Source organism: Gadus chalcogrammus, chromosome 11, assembly GCF_026213295.1.
Source record: "Gadus chalcogrammus isolate NIFS_2021 chromosome 11, NIFS_Gcha_1.0, whole genome shotgun sequence".
NCBI lineage: Eukaryota > Metazoa > Chordata > Actinopteri > Gadiformes > Gadidae > Gadus > Gadus chalcogrammus.
This window is the reverse complement of record NC_079422.1, coordinates 24,277,728-24,293,247: the sequence shown is the minus strand read 5'-3', so window position 1 is coordinate 24,293,247 and position 15,520 is coordinate 24,277,728. Positions and strand designations below refer to the sequence as shown.

The window sequence follows — 15,520 nt, the reverse complement described above, 5'->3', positions numbered from 1 at the left end:
GAAGAGAAGCAGAGATGCTCACCGTTTCATGGCATAGTGACCGGCGTCAACATTCCTGATAGAGTTTCCTCCGATGTCTGGGTTGCCATGGCTGCAGTAGTGAGCATCCCTTGTGTTCTGTGTGTATGTGTGTGTGTGTGTGTGTGCGCGTGTGTGAGTGTGCACGTGTGTGCATGTGTGTGTGCGTGCACGCGTGTGTCTGCGTGCATGTGCGCGTGTGCGTGCGCATGAACGTTCACCTGTGAAACAGGAGATGCTAATCAGCTTCGGAGCAGTGTCATTATCATAAAAAGCTGCGTAGCCTTTGCAGCTAGCCCAGGTCTTGACACCACTTAAATATGATAAATTATTACGAAATGTATACAAACCGTTGTTGTGCAGCGGGGAACAAATAACGTTGCTCAGTGGGAGTGAGCGGTTCAAAGAGTCCTTGAGGCGGGCCCAATACTAACGCATAATGAAACAACACAAAGTAGATCATTATAACTGAGCCCCGTGGTTGATCTTCACTGCATCCTGTCGTCTTCACGGTGCTCTGTCGTCTGCGTCTCGACTCTGGACACACCATTTGCATCACGGTGACGTTAACAACGCCCCTGCTTCCTATTGGTAGCGTGCGTATGATCAACCGCTGCTCTCAAAGGACACGCGCAGTGCGAACTGTGACTTCTATGTGCACGGTGCACGTAGAAGTAGGTGGTGGTGGCAGTCATACGTGCTGTCTTAGCTGCGTCACGGTCAAGTTCCGTGTCCTTGTGGCGACAGCTCTGCTACTTTCTGTTTGTTTATTTCGAATAGTTGCGTCTATATCTGCGACCGTTTTACCAGTTCCGTGTAACAGCCGTCATCAGCGTGAAACCAGCCGTGTAAATGCCAGGATGTCAGGGGGAGTAATCACCTCATGAAATACTTTAATAAGAATGAAATAAAGTTAAAGAATCCTTTGTGTCATCCCTAAAGCCAACGATGTGTGGATGATATTGAATTCGTTGGCGAATTACAATAGGTTACATGTCAAGAGAGTGAAGGCTTGTCATTCCTTGGCAAAACATGGTAACATTTTGTACCAGCGATAAATGGCATGCCAGATCGTGCGAGTAAAAGGCGATGTGCTCCAATAATATACAACACGAGATATTAGTCACCGACCCAGTGGATTTCAGTGTGGGCTTGATGCAATGAAAGAGCTTGTGCTCCAGTAGCTCTACTGTAACACTGCCATGGCCCACAGCGAATTGCACCATGGACAGGGCAGTCACGCAAACCACGGTAGTAGGCCTACGTAGTTTTTAAATATAGGTATTTGAATAAACCACAGTTCTAGTGCTCAGTGGGCTTTCTTAGTCATTCCGTGCACCATTACAAGACAAAGAAACAGACTGCAAATGCATGACTATGCCATCTTCCCCCTACACAATTCCGAAAGAACCAACTGTGGGAGGAGAGGGTACTGGGTAGCTGGGGACTGGATCATGTGTTCGATGAAAGTCAACATTCAAATCCATCCTACTATTTTAAGATTTATGACGGGGGATACAGATACTGGTGAAACGGCACAGTCCCAGGTATACTGCCACCTAGTGTTGGGAAGAGGTGCCCTGGGGCAGACTCCGGCCCCACACCTCTTTAGAAGTGTCAAAGTAAGTGAAATGTATGCCGCCTGGGCAACTGCTGCATGTTCAGCCAACCAACACGTCAACAAACAAACGTGGTTTGGAAATGTCAATGTATGCATGTTTTCTCCTTCAAAATACAAACGATTTCGAAACCGTTGGAGAGCAGTTCATGTCAGAACGTTTTACATGTGTCGAACGTCCACTGCACTCCGAGAGTGGCACTACAGCTTTCATTTTGCTGTACAAACAGCAACTGTGGTTAACTGCTGTTCGGTAAAATGAATCAGCAAATCAAAGGAAAAGCACATTATTCATTACTTGTCATTATAAGACCTAGGATATATTTGTTTTATTTCTATGATCATTCATAGAAACCAAGAAGCAGGAACCCCTTCAATGGAGGCCGGGCCAGATAAACAAAGGACATAGAGAAAGTTGCAATAAAACTGAAGTAAATCCCTCTGATGCCATTTGGCAGATGATTGCTTGATATATATACCCCAGGCTGGATATTAAAAAGCTCAGATGGGCTGTCCAACTGACAACTTAATCCATTTAGGGCAGAGTGAGTGCAGCGCAAGCATGCTCCGGGTGAGCGTACACAAGGCCCTGTCATATGTCAAACAGGCACAACGTGTTTATCTGGGCTCAAAGCTTAGGCCTGATTCAAAGTGAAGACCGGAACAGCACCGCGAGAATTAGACGAGGTTTCACCATTGGTTAACAAGGCAATTTCAGGATAAGACAAGCATAAGGTATAGGTTTATGAAATGGAATTTAAGCTAATTCTGAGACATTGGGGGGGTATGTGAATGACCTTTAGGAAAATTACTTTTGGGGAAAAGCCGCTCCACCTGGTTATTAATAATGGCATATTGTGTGGTAGCACACATTTGGCTAGGGGGCGGAAAGAAGGTGACTTTCTTTCTGTCTGGTACAACATTCTGTTTAATAAATGTTCATGTTAGCCCAAAACATGAACTGGTTATCAATTGTGTAGTGTTTTCCCTTCCTATGTAGAAACATGACACATGCTCAACCAAGGCAATGCCTATCCCCAGGCTAGCATGAGTCTGACATGATAAAGCAAACACCATTATGCTACTTTTTGTAGAACACACATGCACACACATTCATGGCTTGAACCCACACGAGTGTGCGTGTGTGAGTGCGCGCGCGTGTGTGCGCGTGTGTTTGCGTTTGTGTGTGTGTGTGTGTGTGTGTGTGTGTGTGTGTGTGTGTGTGTGTGTGTGTGTGTGTGTGTGTGTGTGTGTTTTTTTTTCCTGTGCGTGTATGTGTGTAGGTTCAGACGACTGCTCCTATCGCCTGTTTTTTTTTTTTTACCATAGGTTAATATTGCCATCTTGTGGCAAATTCACGTCATTGCACACATGTGCAATGGCAGGTTTAGGTCAAAGGTTAGTGTGCAGAGTTTAGTCACATCTAGCTGAACGGGCAAAAATGTCCGTTGAGAATGAGTATGATATTCATAAGTTTGTATCTACTGTCTACAGGGGGGGGGGGGGGGTCTTTTTTTGGTGCCGTCGTTGTCTAGCAGTATTATAATGAGCGATGTTGTGTATCAATGAGCACTATGTGTTCTTGAAGCTTAACCCTTTCTCGGACGCAGAAATCCAAGTCTACCCCCGGTTCATACAGAGCTCTACCCATCCACACAAATCGTGGCGTTCTATGTATGTGTCCAAGAAGCTTAACTCTCTCTAGGACATGCCTCATATAGCCCAATGAGGACGAGCATGCTTAGTCCTTTTACCAAAATAACATATTGAGAGGATTACATAACAGGGTTCCACTTTTTAATCCAACTGTAACATAGTGTGGTGGCGCATGGCAGGTCACAGATGAGGGGGATAATGATAAGGGGGTGTGCATTCTTTAATACATCCATGTTTTGGAGATTAAGTTGATTAAATATTTGAGGTTGATTCCCTGTTCGATAAGTAGGCTGTCACTCTTCTGAGAAAGTTTTAACTTTGTAAACAATGACTTGTAGCGCCAACTGCTGCCAAGATAAATTATTAAAATATATCATAGATAGCAATAATTATAGGTAGATGAATGAAGTTTATGGATTCAATATGAGGACTTTGTGTTGATAAACGCAAATAGGCTGTTAACTCCCTCTTGTAGGCTACTACAGGTACAGTGAACATGATGACTATGATGATCTGCACAATTAACAATTGTGCAGAGTTAGGTCTTGATTTCTCTAGATTATCTACAAGTGCTTGCCAGAAATAGAGAACAATTAATTAAATAGAAGTTAGGGTGCTGATGAGATTCGAACCTTGGCGCTGGCGGTTCGTACGGATCTAATTGGCTAAGGACCGACAGTGCACTCCTACGCTGGCCGCTCTGACGCCCGCTGAGCGCCCGCGTCCCGCCATTTTGAAAGTGTACGCAGGGAGAGGCAGAGGCGGGGAAATAACCCCAAGTAAGTTCAAAGTCCGAGCCGAGCCGTGCGGATTTCAACAGTCAACTCTACACTGGTGACAAAACAGAAAAACAAAAATCCATCCAACGCCTGTCATGTGTGGGAGAGTCGTTCGTTTATCTTCGTGATTCCTCCCCACCGCCGCCGCCGCCGCTCCTCCTCGGTCAGAACCGGCCGACCCGAGTCCGCACCGCTCCGACCCCGGGCCCGACAACCACCGCACCCCCGCTCTGAGTCCCTCGCCATGGCAGGTAAACGCTCCCAGCTCACCGTGGACCTGTATTTGAACACGGTGTTTCTTTATTCCACGACTCCGTGGCTGTGTCTCTGTGAACGTGAACATATGTAGGAGCGTGTGCTGTGGATGCTATCGATGAGCTGCTAGCTGGCGAGGCTAGCCCGGCGAGCTAGGCTAACGATGGTTGTAGTTTGGTTGTTAACACGGCTACTGATTCGGCGTTAGCAGCTCATCTGTTCCAGCTGTTTTAATGCATTCGTTGTTGGCTACAGATGCCAACAGGGTTGTTTTATTGTGGGGCGTTTTGAAGAGCTTTGGGAGTGCCTGTGTGGCCCAGCTTAGGAAGCGTGAGGATTGTGACTGGATGACTGGAGCCACCCTTGGTTGGAGGATGAATCGATGAATCGTTCAATGTATTTTCCTGTTTGGTGTGTGTTGCAGGAGCCGGTGGTGGGTGCAACGATGTCCAGTGGTGCTTCTCTCAAGTCAAGGGAGCGATTGATGACGATGTCGCGGAGGGTAAGTGCATGTGGGGCGTCATGGGTTAGCATGGGGACCTGAGTGCTTACCATGGATGTATTGCATTGTGCTGCTACGAATGGAGAGAGTCTTTCCGGAATCCCTGCATATTTCACTGAACACAGTTTTGCAGTATAGGGCCTGACGTCCAGTCCCATGGATGTCTAGTCGTTGACTCAAAGCCCAAAATCAATCAAGGGATTTTGACGGGACATGGCGTGTGGTTTGGCATGTCACAGAATTGCCTGCCACTATTTAGCACCGCTACCGTCAGTGAGATTTAACGGTTTGGCATTCTGCCAATATCAAAAGTGTTTCTTCTCACTTTAAATATTGAAAGGTACAACACAAGCGCATTCATACCACGCTCCCTAATGCACATCTGGATGTTTAGGTTATTTTTGATTAATTGCATGTTAATTTAAATTCATTATATTCAAAAACATAGATGTGCTCACAGAAAATCAGGGTCACTGAGTCTGAGTTGAGACGACCCAATTGGAGCTTCCACAAGTACTCAAACTATTGTAGATGCACCCTCTAAGATCAATACACATGCTTCCCATTTTAGAATTTTATAATATTCATATTTTCCTTCAAGGATCTATTCAATATAGGGTATTTTTATATTGGTTACGCTTAGTATATTGTTCCTGAGCATATAAGATATATATTTTAGTAAAAAGGGTTGGCAGCAGATATCTCATGCCGACAAACCGGTCCCATGCAATTATATTGTCAGTAATTGGTGGACTTGCCATTGTAGCTATGTGGCTGTTTACAGTAAGCTTTACCTAAGGATGACCCTAAATGTCGGCTTTGCTGAAGTTTTCCCAAAACAAGACATTTAATAGGCCCGGTTGCACAACTCGGCACCACAGTTTTGTAACCATTTCTTTGGCTTCTAAAAAGTAAATGTGTGGAGTCAAGTTGTAGTAGGCTATGTTTGTTAGCCAAACAATTAGTATTGGGTTATTTTCATGCAGGCATTTGATAAAGGATCTATTGTTCTGTGGGATTGAAAAACAGAGATTATCATTTAAATGATGTCCCTGTGTTGTAAATTGCACTTGCAAAGCAAACGTTCATTTAAAAATATCTGAACATTAACTACTTTATCAATTCTCACCTGGCGGGTATTTCTAAAAAGATTTTCCTTTTGACTTGATGAACGATTACAAAGCATTGACTTTCACAGCAACCCATTGCGCCCACAGGCATGACCTTGTATTTGAGCCACCATCGAACAACCAAATGGTTCTAGACACTCCAGGTTGCACAGACCACAAGAGCACAAAAGCCCTGGAGCGGGTCCACGGGATCAGTGTTAAGATCCCCCTCAAGGATAAGTGCATCGGATACAAAACTGGAAAACCTTTTAATAACTCTGGCTTTTGTGCTCGTGATCTGTGCAAATGTCTTTCCCCTCTCCCCCTCTTGTGTGGGACACAACAGCATCCATTGCATCACACATTCACATTCAGGGCATTTATTAGCAGACGCTTTGATCCACGGAGACAATAATTACATTTGTCAGAAGAAAGAAAAGCAACAATATATTGCTGTCGGTACAGTGAGGAGGTCACATCCTTCTCGAGAACCTCGCTCCATTTAAGAGCGAGACGAACACGCTCTGTGATGTTCTGCGTACAATAATCACACTGTACCATATTTAAAGCACAAGATGTAGCTGTAGAGTTAACACAATTCTCTACCGTCTGTCCATGACAGCTGACATCATATCAACTGTTGAATTCAACCACTCGGGGGAGCTGCTGGCTACCGGGGACAAGGGAGGCCGGGTCGTCATCTTCCAGCAGGAGCCAGAGGTAAGCCGGTGTGACTCACCGCCGCCACCGCTCATCCCATCACCGCCGCCGTCTCCTCCGAACAACGGCGCCGTTCGTCCTCAGCCGCCATTGCCTCCCGAGTGCTTTTGTGTTCACGACGGCTCTCGTGTCTCTCTCGTCACGTCACTGTTGTCCGTAGAGTAAGAACCAGCCCCAGTGCCGCGGGGAGTACAACGTGTACAGCACCTTCCAGAGCCACGAACCCGAGTTCGACTACCTGAAGAGTCTGGAGATCGAGGAGAAGATCAACAAGATCCGATGGCTGCCCCAGAAGAATGCCGCCCAGTTTCTTTTGTCCACAAACGGTTGGTTGAGCAGCGACGCCTCCTATTGTGCCAGATCTACAAAACTGTCTTTTTTTTCTATATCTATATCGTACCTCTTCTTTGGAACCTAATCTCGTCTTGATCTTTTGTCTTGGCAGACAAAACCATAAAGCTTTGGAAAATCAGCGAGCGGGACAAGCGTCCGGAGGGCTACAACCTGAAGGAGGAGGATGGCCGCTACCGAGACCCCAACACCGTCACTACACTACGGGTGTGTGTTGACACGGGGATGATGTACTCGTTAGGACTCAGTTCTCACTCGCACTGTTTACCATTTCACTATTCAGCCGACACTTTAGTCCAGAGCGGCTTACAGTGAATTGAGCCGCATGTCATTAAGGAGCGCATAAGGACGCGGGACAGTCTTTTAGCTGTAAGCTGTCTACCCATTCCACTATCCTGCCACTAAATCCATGCATTGTTCATCTGAAACGCTTTCTCCTGCCTGCCAGTAATGCGGTTGTGTGTGTATCCTGTTGGTTTCCTCTACCAACAGCCCTATAATCTAACCGGTCGTGATGTTTGCGTTGCTTCCTCAACCCACGCACACCTCGTGGTGTGTTTTTTTTAATTCTTTACGACTGTTAATTACTGTGTCAACGCCCCGCTTCCCTCCAGGTGCCAGTGTTCCGTCCCATGGACCTGATGGTTGAGGCCAGCCCTCGGCGCGTGTTTGCCAACGCTCACACGTACCACATCAACTCCATCTCTGTGAACAGCGACTGTGAGACCTACCTGTCTGCGGACGACCTCAGGATTAACCTGTGGAATCTGGAGATCACCGACCGGAGCTTCAGTATCCTCTTTTTGCGATCAATTGGGTTTAATCTCTCACCTCTGCTTCTGGAAGCTTAGTCCTTTTGGCGAGACACACACTGTGAAATGAAGTGTTTTGTGCGGCCTGTGGCTCAGGTGGAAGAGCGGGTTGACTGGTAACCAGAAGGTTGCTTGTTCGATTTAGAGTGTCGAGTCGTCCCTGAGCAAGACGCCTCACCCTGACTGCTCCCGCCACGCTGGCTGTCGCCTTGCATCGTTGACACCGCCGTCGGTGTGTGAATGTGTGCATGAATGGGTGCGTGTGACGCAATTTTGTAAAGCGCATTTGAGGGGTCAATGGTTAGAAAAGCGCTGTGTGAATGCAGTCCGTTGACCATTTTGGAGTCCTTCACCCGAACCCCTTCAGACATCGTTGACATAAAGCCCACCAACATGGAGGAGCTCACGGAGGTGATCACCGCCGCAGAGTTCCACCCCAACCAGTGCAACACCTTTGTCTACAGCAGCAGCAAGGGCACCATCAGGCTGTGTGACATGAGGGCCTCAGCCCTCTGCGACCAGCACTCCAAGAGTAGGTGTTCCTGCTTTACATGGACATTGAGGGGGATTTTGCAGACGCTTTTATCCAAGGCCCAATCCCATTTCTACCCCTTACCCCTTACCCCTTCAAAACAAGGGGGAGGGGTAAGGGGTAGAAATGGGATTGGGCCCAAAGCAACTTACAATAAGAACAGTTGTCGGAAGAAAGATGAACAATATAGCGCTGTCGGTACAGGAAGGATGTTCATAGAACCAAGTGCCATGCACTAACAATTGTTAGGTTAAGCCATTTCCTGTGTTTAACAAAGACGGCTAGGGTAACACGCTAGGTACTGTTTAAGTTCCAGGACGTACAACAGACAATAAGTTCGTAGGCCGTACGCTTTGCCTTGGTGCAAAATCTGCCTGTCCTTTAACTCATGGTCATGTATCACTGATGAATTTAATCTTAATTGATAAAAACAAAAGTGGAACATGTCTGAACGTCTTTGTCCGTCATATTCTAAGTGACTAAATTAACGTTTCCTTCGTCTGTTCAGTGTTCGAAGAGCCAGAGGATCCAAACAACCGCTCCTTCTTCTCCGAGATCATCTCGTCGATCTCCGACGTCAAGTTCAGCCACAGCGGGCGCTACATGATGACCCGTGACTACCTGTCCGTAAAGATATGGGACCTCAACATGGAGACCAGGCCAGTGGAGACGTATCAGGTGTGCATCCATGTCTAATAACAAGGCACTTCTTTCTGTACTTCACAATATCTAAATCCTTCCATGGGCCCTGTGCAGGTTATGAGACTGTTTCTCACCAAATAATGGATGAGGTTCCGCTGTAAAGCTGTTGACTTTGCTGCCATTTTGCTCCATCAGGTGCATGAATATCTCAGGAGTAAGCTGTGCTCCCTCTATGAGAACGACTGCATCTTTGATAAGTTTGAGTGCTGCTGGAACGGGAATGACAGGTGAGCCGCTGTCTGTGTGTGTGTGTGTGTTATTATGTGTCGAGGATCATCAACACACACCCGTCTGTTCAGTGCCCTTGTCTAGCCGAGGCCTGCACAGGAATTTATATCGCACACGTTTTGTTTCGGTTGGTGGCTGGGATGAAAAATGTATTCCATTATGCACACTGTTAGAAGGTCTCAAGGGAGGTTTACGGAGAGAAAGAAAACATTGTGAATGGAATATAAAAGGTAAATGACCCAACGACACTGCAGAGAGTGAGACATTGATATTATAAGCATTCATGTCTTTAGTGGGTGTTGTTGGCCTTTTTAAAAAGCAAGCCTCTGAAGAATAAGTGTTTATTGTCCATATTATTAAATAATATGTTGACCTTTTCTAAACAGATTGAATCTTACACAAGTCGTACTTCATTTCATAGCTCTTCAAATCGGTAACCTTTATCTAAAAGGTTATCAAATGCTTGTAAGCACACAGTCTAATACTGTCACGGCAATGAATGACATGTGGCTACACTGCACACCAAATCTAACACCTTTTGGCCTTTTTCTTTTGTATTTGCCTTTTTATTGTATTCCTACACGCACAGTAGCGCCTGTGTGAGAGATGAAATCATTTCAAATGACAGATTTATTTATGTGCATAATATTATATTACAATTCGCCGTTCACTCGTCGGGTGAGCCGATCTAGTCCCGCGGTGCAATTTCATCAAAACGTTGCCAAACCTATTCGCTTTGTGATGATTGGAAGCCATCTCTTACTAAATAAGCTAAAAAAACGTTTAGTCTACATTGAAGCTCTGCCTTAAACATCAGACTCTGACCGATGAGTGGATCTGAAAGCCACTGGCGTCCACGTAGCAGTCCTATATCGTATTGTCGTTTTGCTTTTTGCCTTATTAAGATGGCTGTAGAAAGGAAAAGCGATCAGTCGATAAACACGATACTGCAGCAGTGGTCTCTGCCAGGTCCATTTCAGCCAGGGAAAGAGACGCCGGCAAAACGGGCCTGTTTCTGGGCCAGGTACAAGACGTCTAATCTGATTGGTCAGAAAGGTTCAGGAATTCTAATCTGATTGGGCACAAATGTAGACGAATCGAATCTTATTGGTCACAAAGGTGAACGTGAATAACTTGAACTCCCACTACTTTAAATGCCAACAGAAATTTTTTGGCATCCCAGTTAACTTGATTAAGTCTTTTTAATTAGTTTACTGTATCAGATTGGCTTCAATAGGCTTTATTTAGGATAGTTTTCTGGGATGCGTTCCCTGCTCACATTTTTCAGAACATTTTCACATTTTAATTGCACTATGAAGGTAAGGCAACAAGGAGGCAATTCCCTAGCGGTATAGATAATCAGCAAGCCAAATACTCCTCCCCTCTCCTTCTGCTGCTTTGGAACGGGGAAGACAGCCTGTTAGCACAGAACGCTTATGTGGAGGAATGGAGAGAGGAGTTTGACGCAGATTCCTCTGGGTCGACGGCGGTTGCTTGATTTTGTTAGTGGTGACCGTCGATCATCAACCGGACGGACGATGATTAGAATAAATCTGTACTGCCCCACAGTGGACCTTTCTTTGTGAAAAGGGTGTGGACGTGCATTGCTTCCAAGATCAATGTCTAACCGGGACCCCACTGTAAAATATTTAAACACAAATTCATATTTTGTGCAACAGGCAGATTTAGATTAATTAGATTACATTAATTGTGATGCATCGCTGCTGAAAATCCCGATCTCCCTCCTAACAGGAATGGAATTTGCATTCAAAGGGACAATGAAATAAAAATATTAAAATAAAAATAATAATGTACATGTGTATAATATTGTGGAAGAAAAACATTGTAATATATTTTATTTGCAATCCCCGTCATTGAATGATTTATGACTTTAGAACCATTTTATGGTTGTTTGTCGGGGGCCTCACATGAACCCTTCTAATCTAGCCCTGTCATTATCGACTGGCGACAGAGCCCCCGTGCCACTAGTTGGGCGGTTTCCCTCCCAGGCGATGGCACCCGTCCAGCCAAGTGCACCGGCGCCTCTCCTCTGTATACGCTAGGGCTGTCAACGAATATTCGAAGTTCGAATATTCGTTCGAAATGTATCCAAAAACGCGAATTCGAACGTGAAAATTAATATTCAAATGTGAAAAAACACTTCCGCGGTACAAGCGCCTCTATCTGCTTTGTGAATGAGCCTCTGTCTGTTCGCGATGTCCCTCATAATATTCGAATGTGAAAAAACACTCCCGCGGTACAAGTGTAACAGACTAGTATTGTGAAGAGCGAATGTATTTTATCCCCTCGGGGTTTCCGTACTTGGATATAGGTATTCCAGCTCGGCTATGCCATTCATTAAGCTTCCGAAGTAGAGCTCAGGGAGCTAGTAGTCTGGCTGGTGAAAGCTGCTATATATAACGCAATGTTCTCGGCAAAGTCCGAGACAGCTTTTTTTCATGAATCCCAATGGTGCGTAGTGCTGGCCCTTTCGCTGGCATGGTGGAAGATTTCTTTATCGATTTTAATAGGCCTTCTCGATAAATGGTAAGCAAAGCAAGGAACGTTACCACTAGCATACTTTAACATTCAGAAGCGGGCGTCTTTTTCAGATTACTATAGTTTGCGCGCTTGCAGGTGGTGGTGAAATGCAAGCGATACAAAGTTGTGGCTTTTCATGATTAGGCCTCCACGTTACTGGGCTGTTTATAGGATATATATATATCCCACTAATTTGAACCATGGTTTTGTCGCATTATTGACATATTGACGGCAACTGCGTAAAATAGGCAACCAGATATTCGAATAGTTCGAATTCGTGATTTTTTTCCAAACGAACATTCGAATGTCATTTTTGAGCAATTTTGACAGCCCTAGTATACGCCTGTCCCCCACACACCCCTCATCAGCGCTCTCCCTGCTCCTCCCACAGTGTTGTGATGACGGGCTCCTACAACAACTTCTTCCGGATGTTCGACCGGGGCTACAGACAGGACGTGACCCTAGAGGCGTCGCGGGAGAACAGCAAGCCGCGCTCCGTGCTGAAGCCGCGCAAGGTGTGCACAGGTGGGAAGCGCAAAAAGGATGAGATCAGTGTAGATAGTTTGGACTTTAACAAGAAGATCCTTCACACGGCCTGGCATCCCCTGGACAACATCATCGCCGTGGCCACCACCAATAATCTCTACATATTCCAGGACAAACTGAACTAGTGTTCCATGAACCCTCCAGATCCCAGTTTCTGCTTAGCCCCCCCCCACCCACCCACCCAACCACATCCCACCCCCAGCACTCATATACTCACCTAGACAATGTGATCCGTCTTTGATGGCTTCCTCGGGCTGCATCCCCTGGTCTGGTCTCTGTGATCTGCCCCCCCAGCTGATATTTTTGGATTTGCATATGTATAAGCCCGGTGCACCCTGTGAATGGTGCAATCTCTTTCTTGCTGCCGTGCAATACCCTCCATTGGGGCCAGCACAGGTGCATTTCCAAAGCGCAACCAATATCTGCATGTGCAGAGCTCTTGGGTGCTGGGTGCTGGGTCCAGACTCTGGGGATCCGGCCTGGGGGGGGAATCCCCTGTTAGGAGCACACCACAACCCTCGCCCACCACCACAGTTCATTTCCACTACATCCCAGCCCAAAGGGGAATGATGACGATTGTGTACAGTTATTTGGCTAGGTCAATATTACTTTTTATTTGGTGCCATCATGACATTTTTTGTATGTCGTAGATACCAAGTTTAGATTTTATTTTGCAACGTTAGCGCTTTTTTGTTTTTGTTTTTTTCTTTTTCTTTCGTCATGTGTTTTTGATATTTTCGTCTCACACTTCTATTTGTTTCGGGCCTAGAACACTGGAAAGTATAATCAGTCAACACTCCATATTGTCCCTGATTCATTAAGTCCAGTGGCCACGTTAGGGAACCCCACCACCCCAATATGTACAGCGCACTACCATTCAACAACGGCACCACAGGACGGGGTGGTGGCCTGGGAGAAGGATGACTAGCCATCCGGTTGATGGCTGCTCTTTAAATGTTTGAGGTTATGTCTGACATACGCGGTCCCTGTGGTACACGGGCTGCTGTGGTCCCGCAGGCACTCCCAGGGGGACCCCATTGTGACGTTTACCCTCACACTTTGGTGGACGGCCATGACACCCTCAGGACTAAGTCTGTTGTACACGGTCACTGTAGAAGGTCTTAAAGTGGCTTATTTCTGTGTTTGCGTGGCGGGTTAGGTTGCCAACATCTCTACATAGCCTGTCATGGTGTCGCCGAATAGGTGGTTTACTTTCATGATGTTTTTTTTTCTTTGTGCGAGTTTATGATTTTGTACTGTACCAGAGAAAAGTCACCATAGCCGGTTTATTTTTGTATACAAATTAAGGTAATAGGCTTACGGTCTAATCACTGTAGTTTTAAGGCGGTATGTTCTGGAAATATTTGTATGTGGAAGGACATTTGCTTTACAAGATGATCACTTGTGACATTGGAGAGTTTTGTTCGTCCTGCAGGCGATTGGTTGACACCTAAACAATGTGTAATGAAATAAAAAGGGAGTCTGTTTGTTATATTGGATGCACAAACAAAATTAACATACTGTGTCCGTACAGCCGTGGTCATACGCACCAAATTATTTCTTTTGAATTTGGCTTACTGTAATTCAGATTTTGTGGAAACTATTTGGGATGCCTTTTGAGTTCAAATTAATTTGGATCTTAACTTAAAGTTTGATTCGTGTGCCATTTTGTTTCTGGATTGGAGAAAAATGCTTGCTGAAAAAGGAATAATAATAAAATATAGGCTTTTCTTGGCCTAAACAGGAATGTCCCTCTTATCTACCATATATCCAACCAGATTTCTCTCAAAAACCAGTGGTGTAATAATTTGCTTGTTTTTGCCACATCCTGAAAGGATGATTCAGTCAAACTATGGCTCCAGCTGTTCCAAGTCACTTGGGTAAATCCTGAGGTATCTTTTCCTTATGGGTGATTATAGTGTACCATGTATTTGGCTATTCTAATATCAATGTGCTTTCAGTCTTTATTTCCACCCATAAGAAATGCCAACAATTAGCCATGCTCACTTTTATGTAATCCATAAGATGATTCTCTACATCAGGGCCTGTCTTCTGGGAGATGTGCTCAAATCATGGATGTCATCAGTCTTCAAACGTCTTCTGAAGACTTTCACATACAACACGAGAACAGACTCGTCCATTTCATCTCATTCCATTTTCCACACACTGCTTGGGAATCGTATAGCCTGGCAACTGTTTATTTTTCAATGGTCTCTGGGTGTGATGGTCACTGAAAATCCGTCATTGAAATGTTTCAATTTGTTAACGGCGTTGTTTGAATGGGATAACGACTCTGCAATGTGATTATTATTATTTTTCAGGGGGGGGGGGTGGTGGTACTCACAAGATTGGCATTCACATGAAGAGTCATCGTTTTCATAAACACAGTGTTGCTAAAATAAAACATGTCTCCACCAAATTATACAAGTTTTCGGTTTGGCACGCTTTTTCCAAATTGACTAATTAAAAGGCAAGCATGTAGATGCAAGGAAATTGTCCAACCTCATGATGGAACGGTTAGCACTGTAATCAATTGTTGCTAGAATAATGGTTTCCCCCACCGTCACATTCAGTATTTGGTCTTTATTATTTGGCCATTCTTATGCAAGGTTTTGATGGAAGGTATTGACCAAGTGTAATGCAGAGGGACCCTATTGCCTTTCTCAGAGCAATGACCACTAGATAATCAAATGGTTATTTCTTGACCTTTCTGGCAGACAGGAGACTACTCAGGGGATATCGTCGCTGCTGACCGGTCGAAACCTTGTCTCTTTAATATGTGAATTTTTTTCAGGGGTTTAGAAAAACTGCCTTATTTTCAGTTTGGGGATGCATTCTTGAAATTGATTTTAAATGGGGTTTGTGAGCACTGGACTGAGGCAACTTATATATACCAATAGAGGACCACACAACCTCCATTTTAAGCAAGATTAAACAAGAAAAAAAATCCTGATTGGATTTGTGATGTTTTACCATGGCAGCATAATATTAGTGTATAATGTATGAGTCAACAACAGAATGCACTTTTATTTGTGAGGATTTAATTGATTTGTATGTTTGGCTCAAGGGGCTCGCTAATAAAAGATTTAAAGGTATTTGGTGATGTGTTTAAAAACAAGATCTAAACAAAAATGTTCAGATGTATAGCTCT

At 44.9% G+C, this 15,520-nt stretch overlaps 1 protein-coding gene across 1 annotated transcript; it reads left to right on the top strand.

Moving 5' to 3' along the window:
* Positions 1 to 3,983: 3,983 nt before the first annotated feature.
* ppp2r2aa (protein phosphatase 2, regulatory subunit B, alpha a) lies at positions 3,984 to 14,796 on the top strand. Its single transcript, XM_056601550.1, has 10 exons — positions 3,984 to 4,322; positions 4,751 to 4,828; positions 6,560 to 6,657; positions 6,818 to 6,983; positions 7,103 to 7,215; positions 7,623 to 7,800; positions 8,188 to 8,352; positions 8,861 to 9,030; positions 9,190 to 9,281; positions 12,215 to 14,796. Exons 1-10 carry the CDS (start codon positions 4,316 to 4,318, stop codon positions 12,492 to 12,494), a joined length of 1,347 nt encoding a protein of 448 aa, XP_056457525.1. The 5' UTR covers positions 3,984 to 4,315; the 3' UTR covers positions 12,495 to 14,796.
* The last annotated feature ends 724 nt before the right edge of the window (positions 14,797 to 15,520 follow it).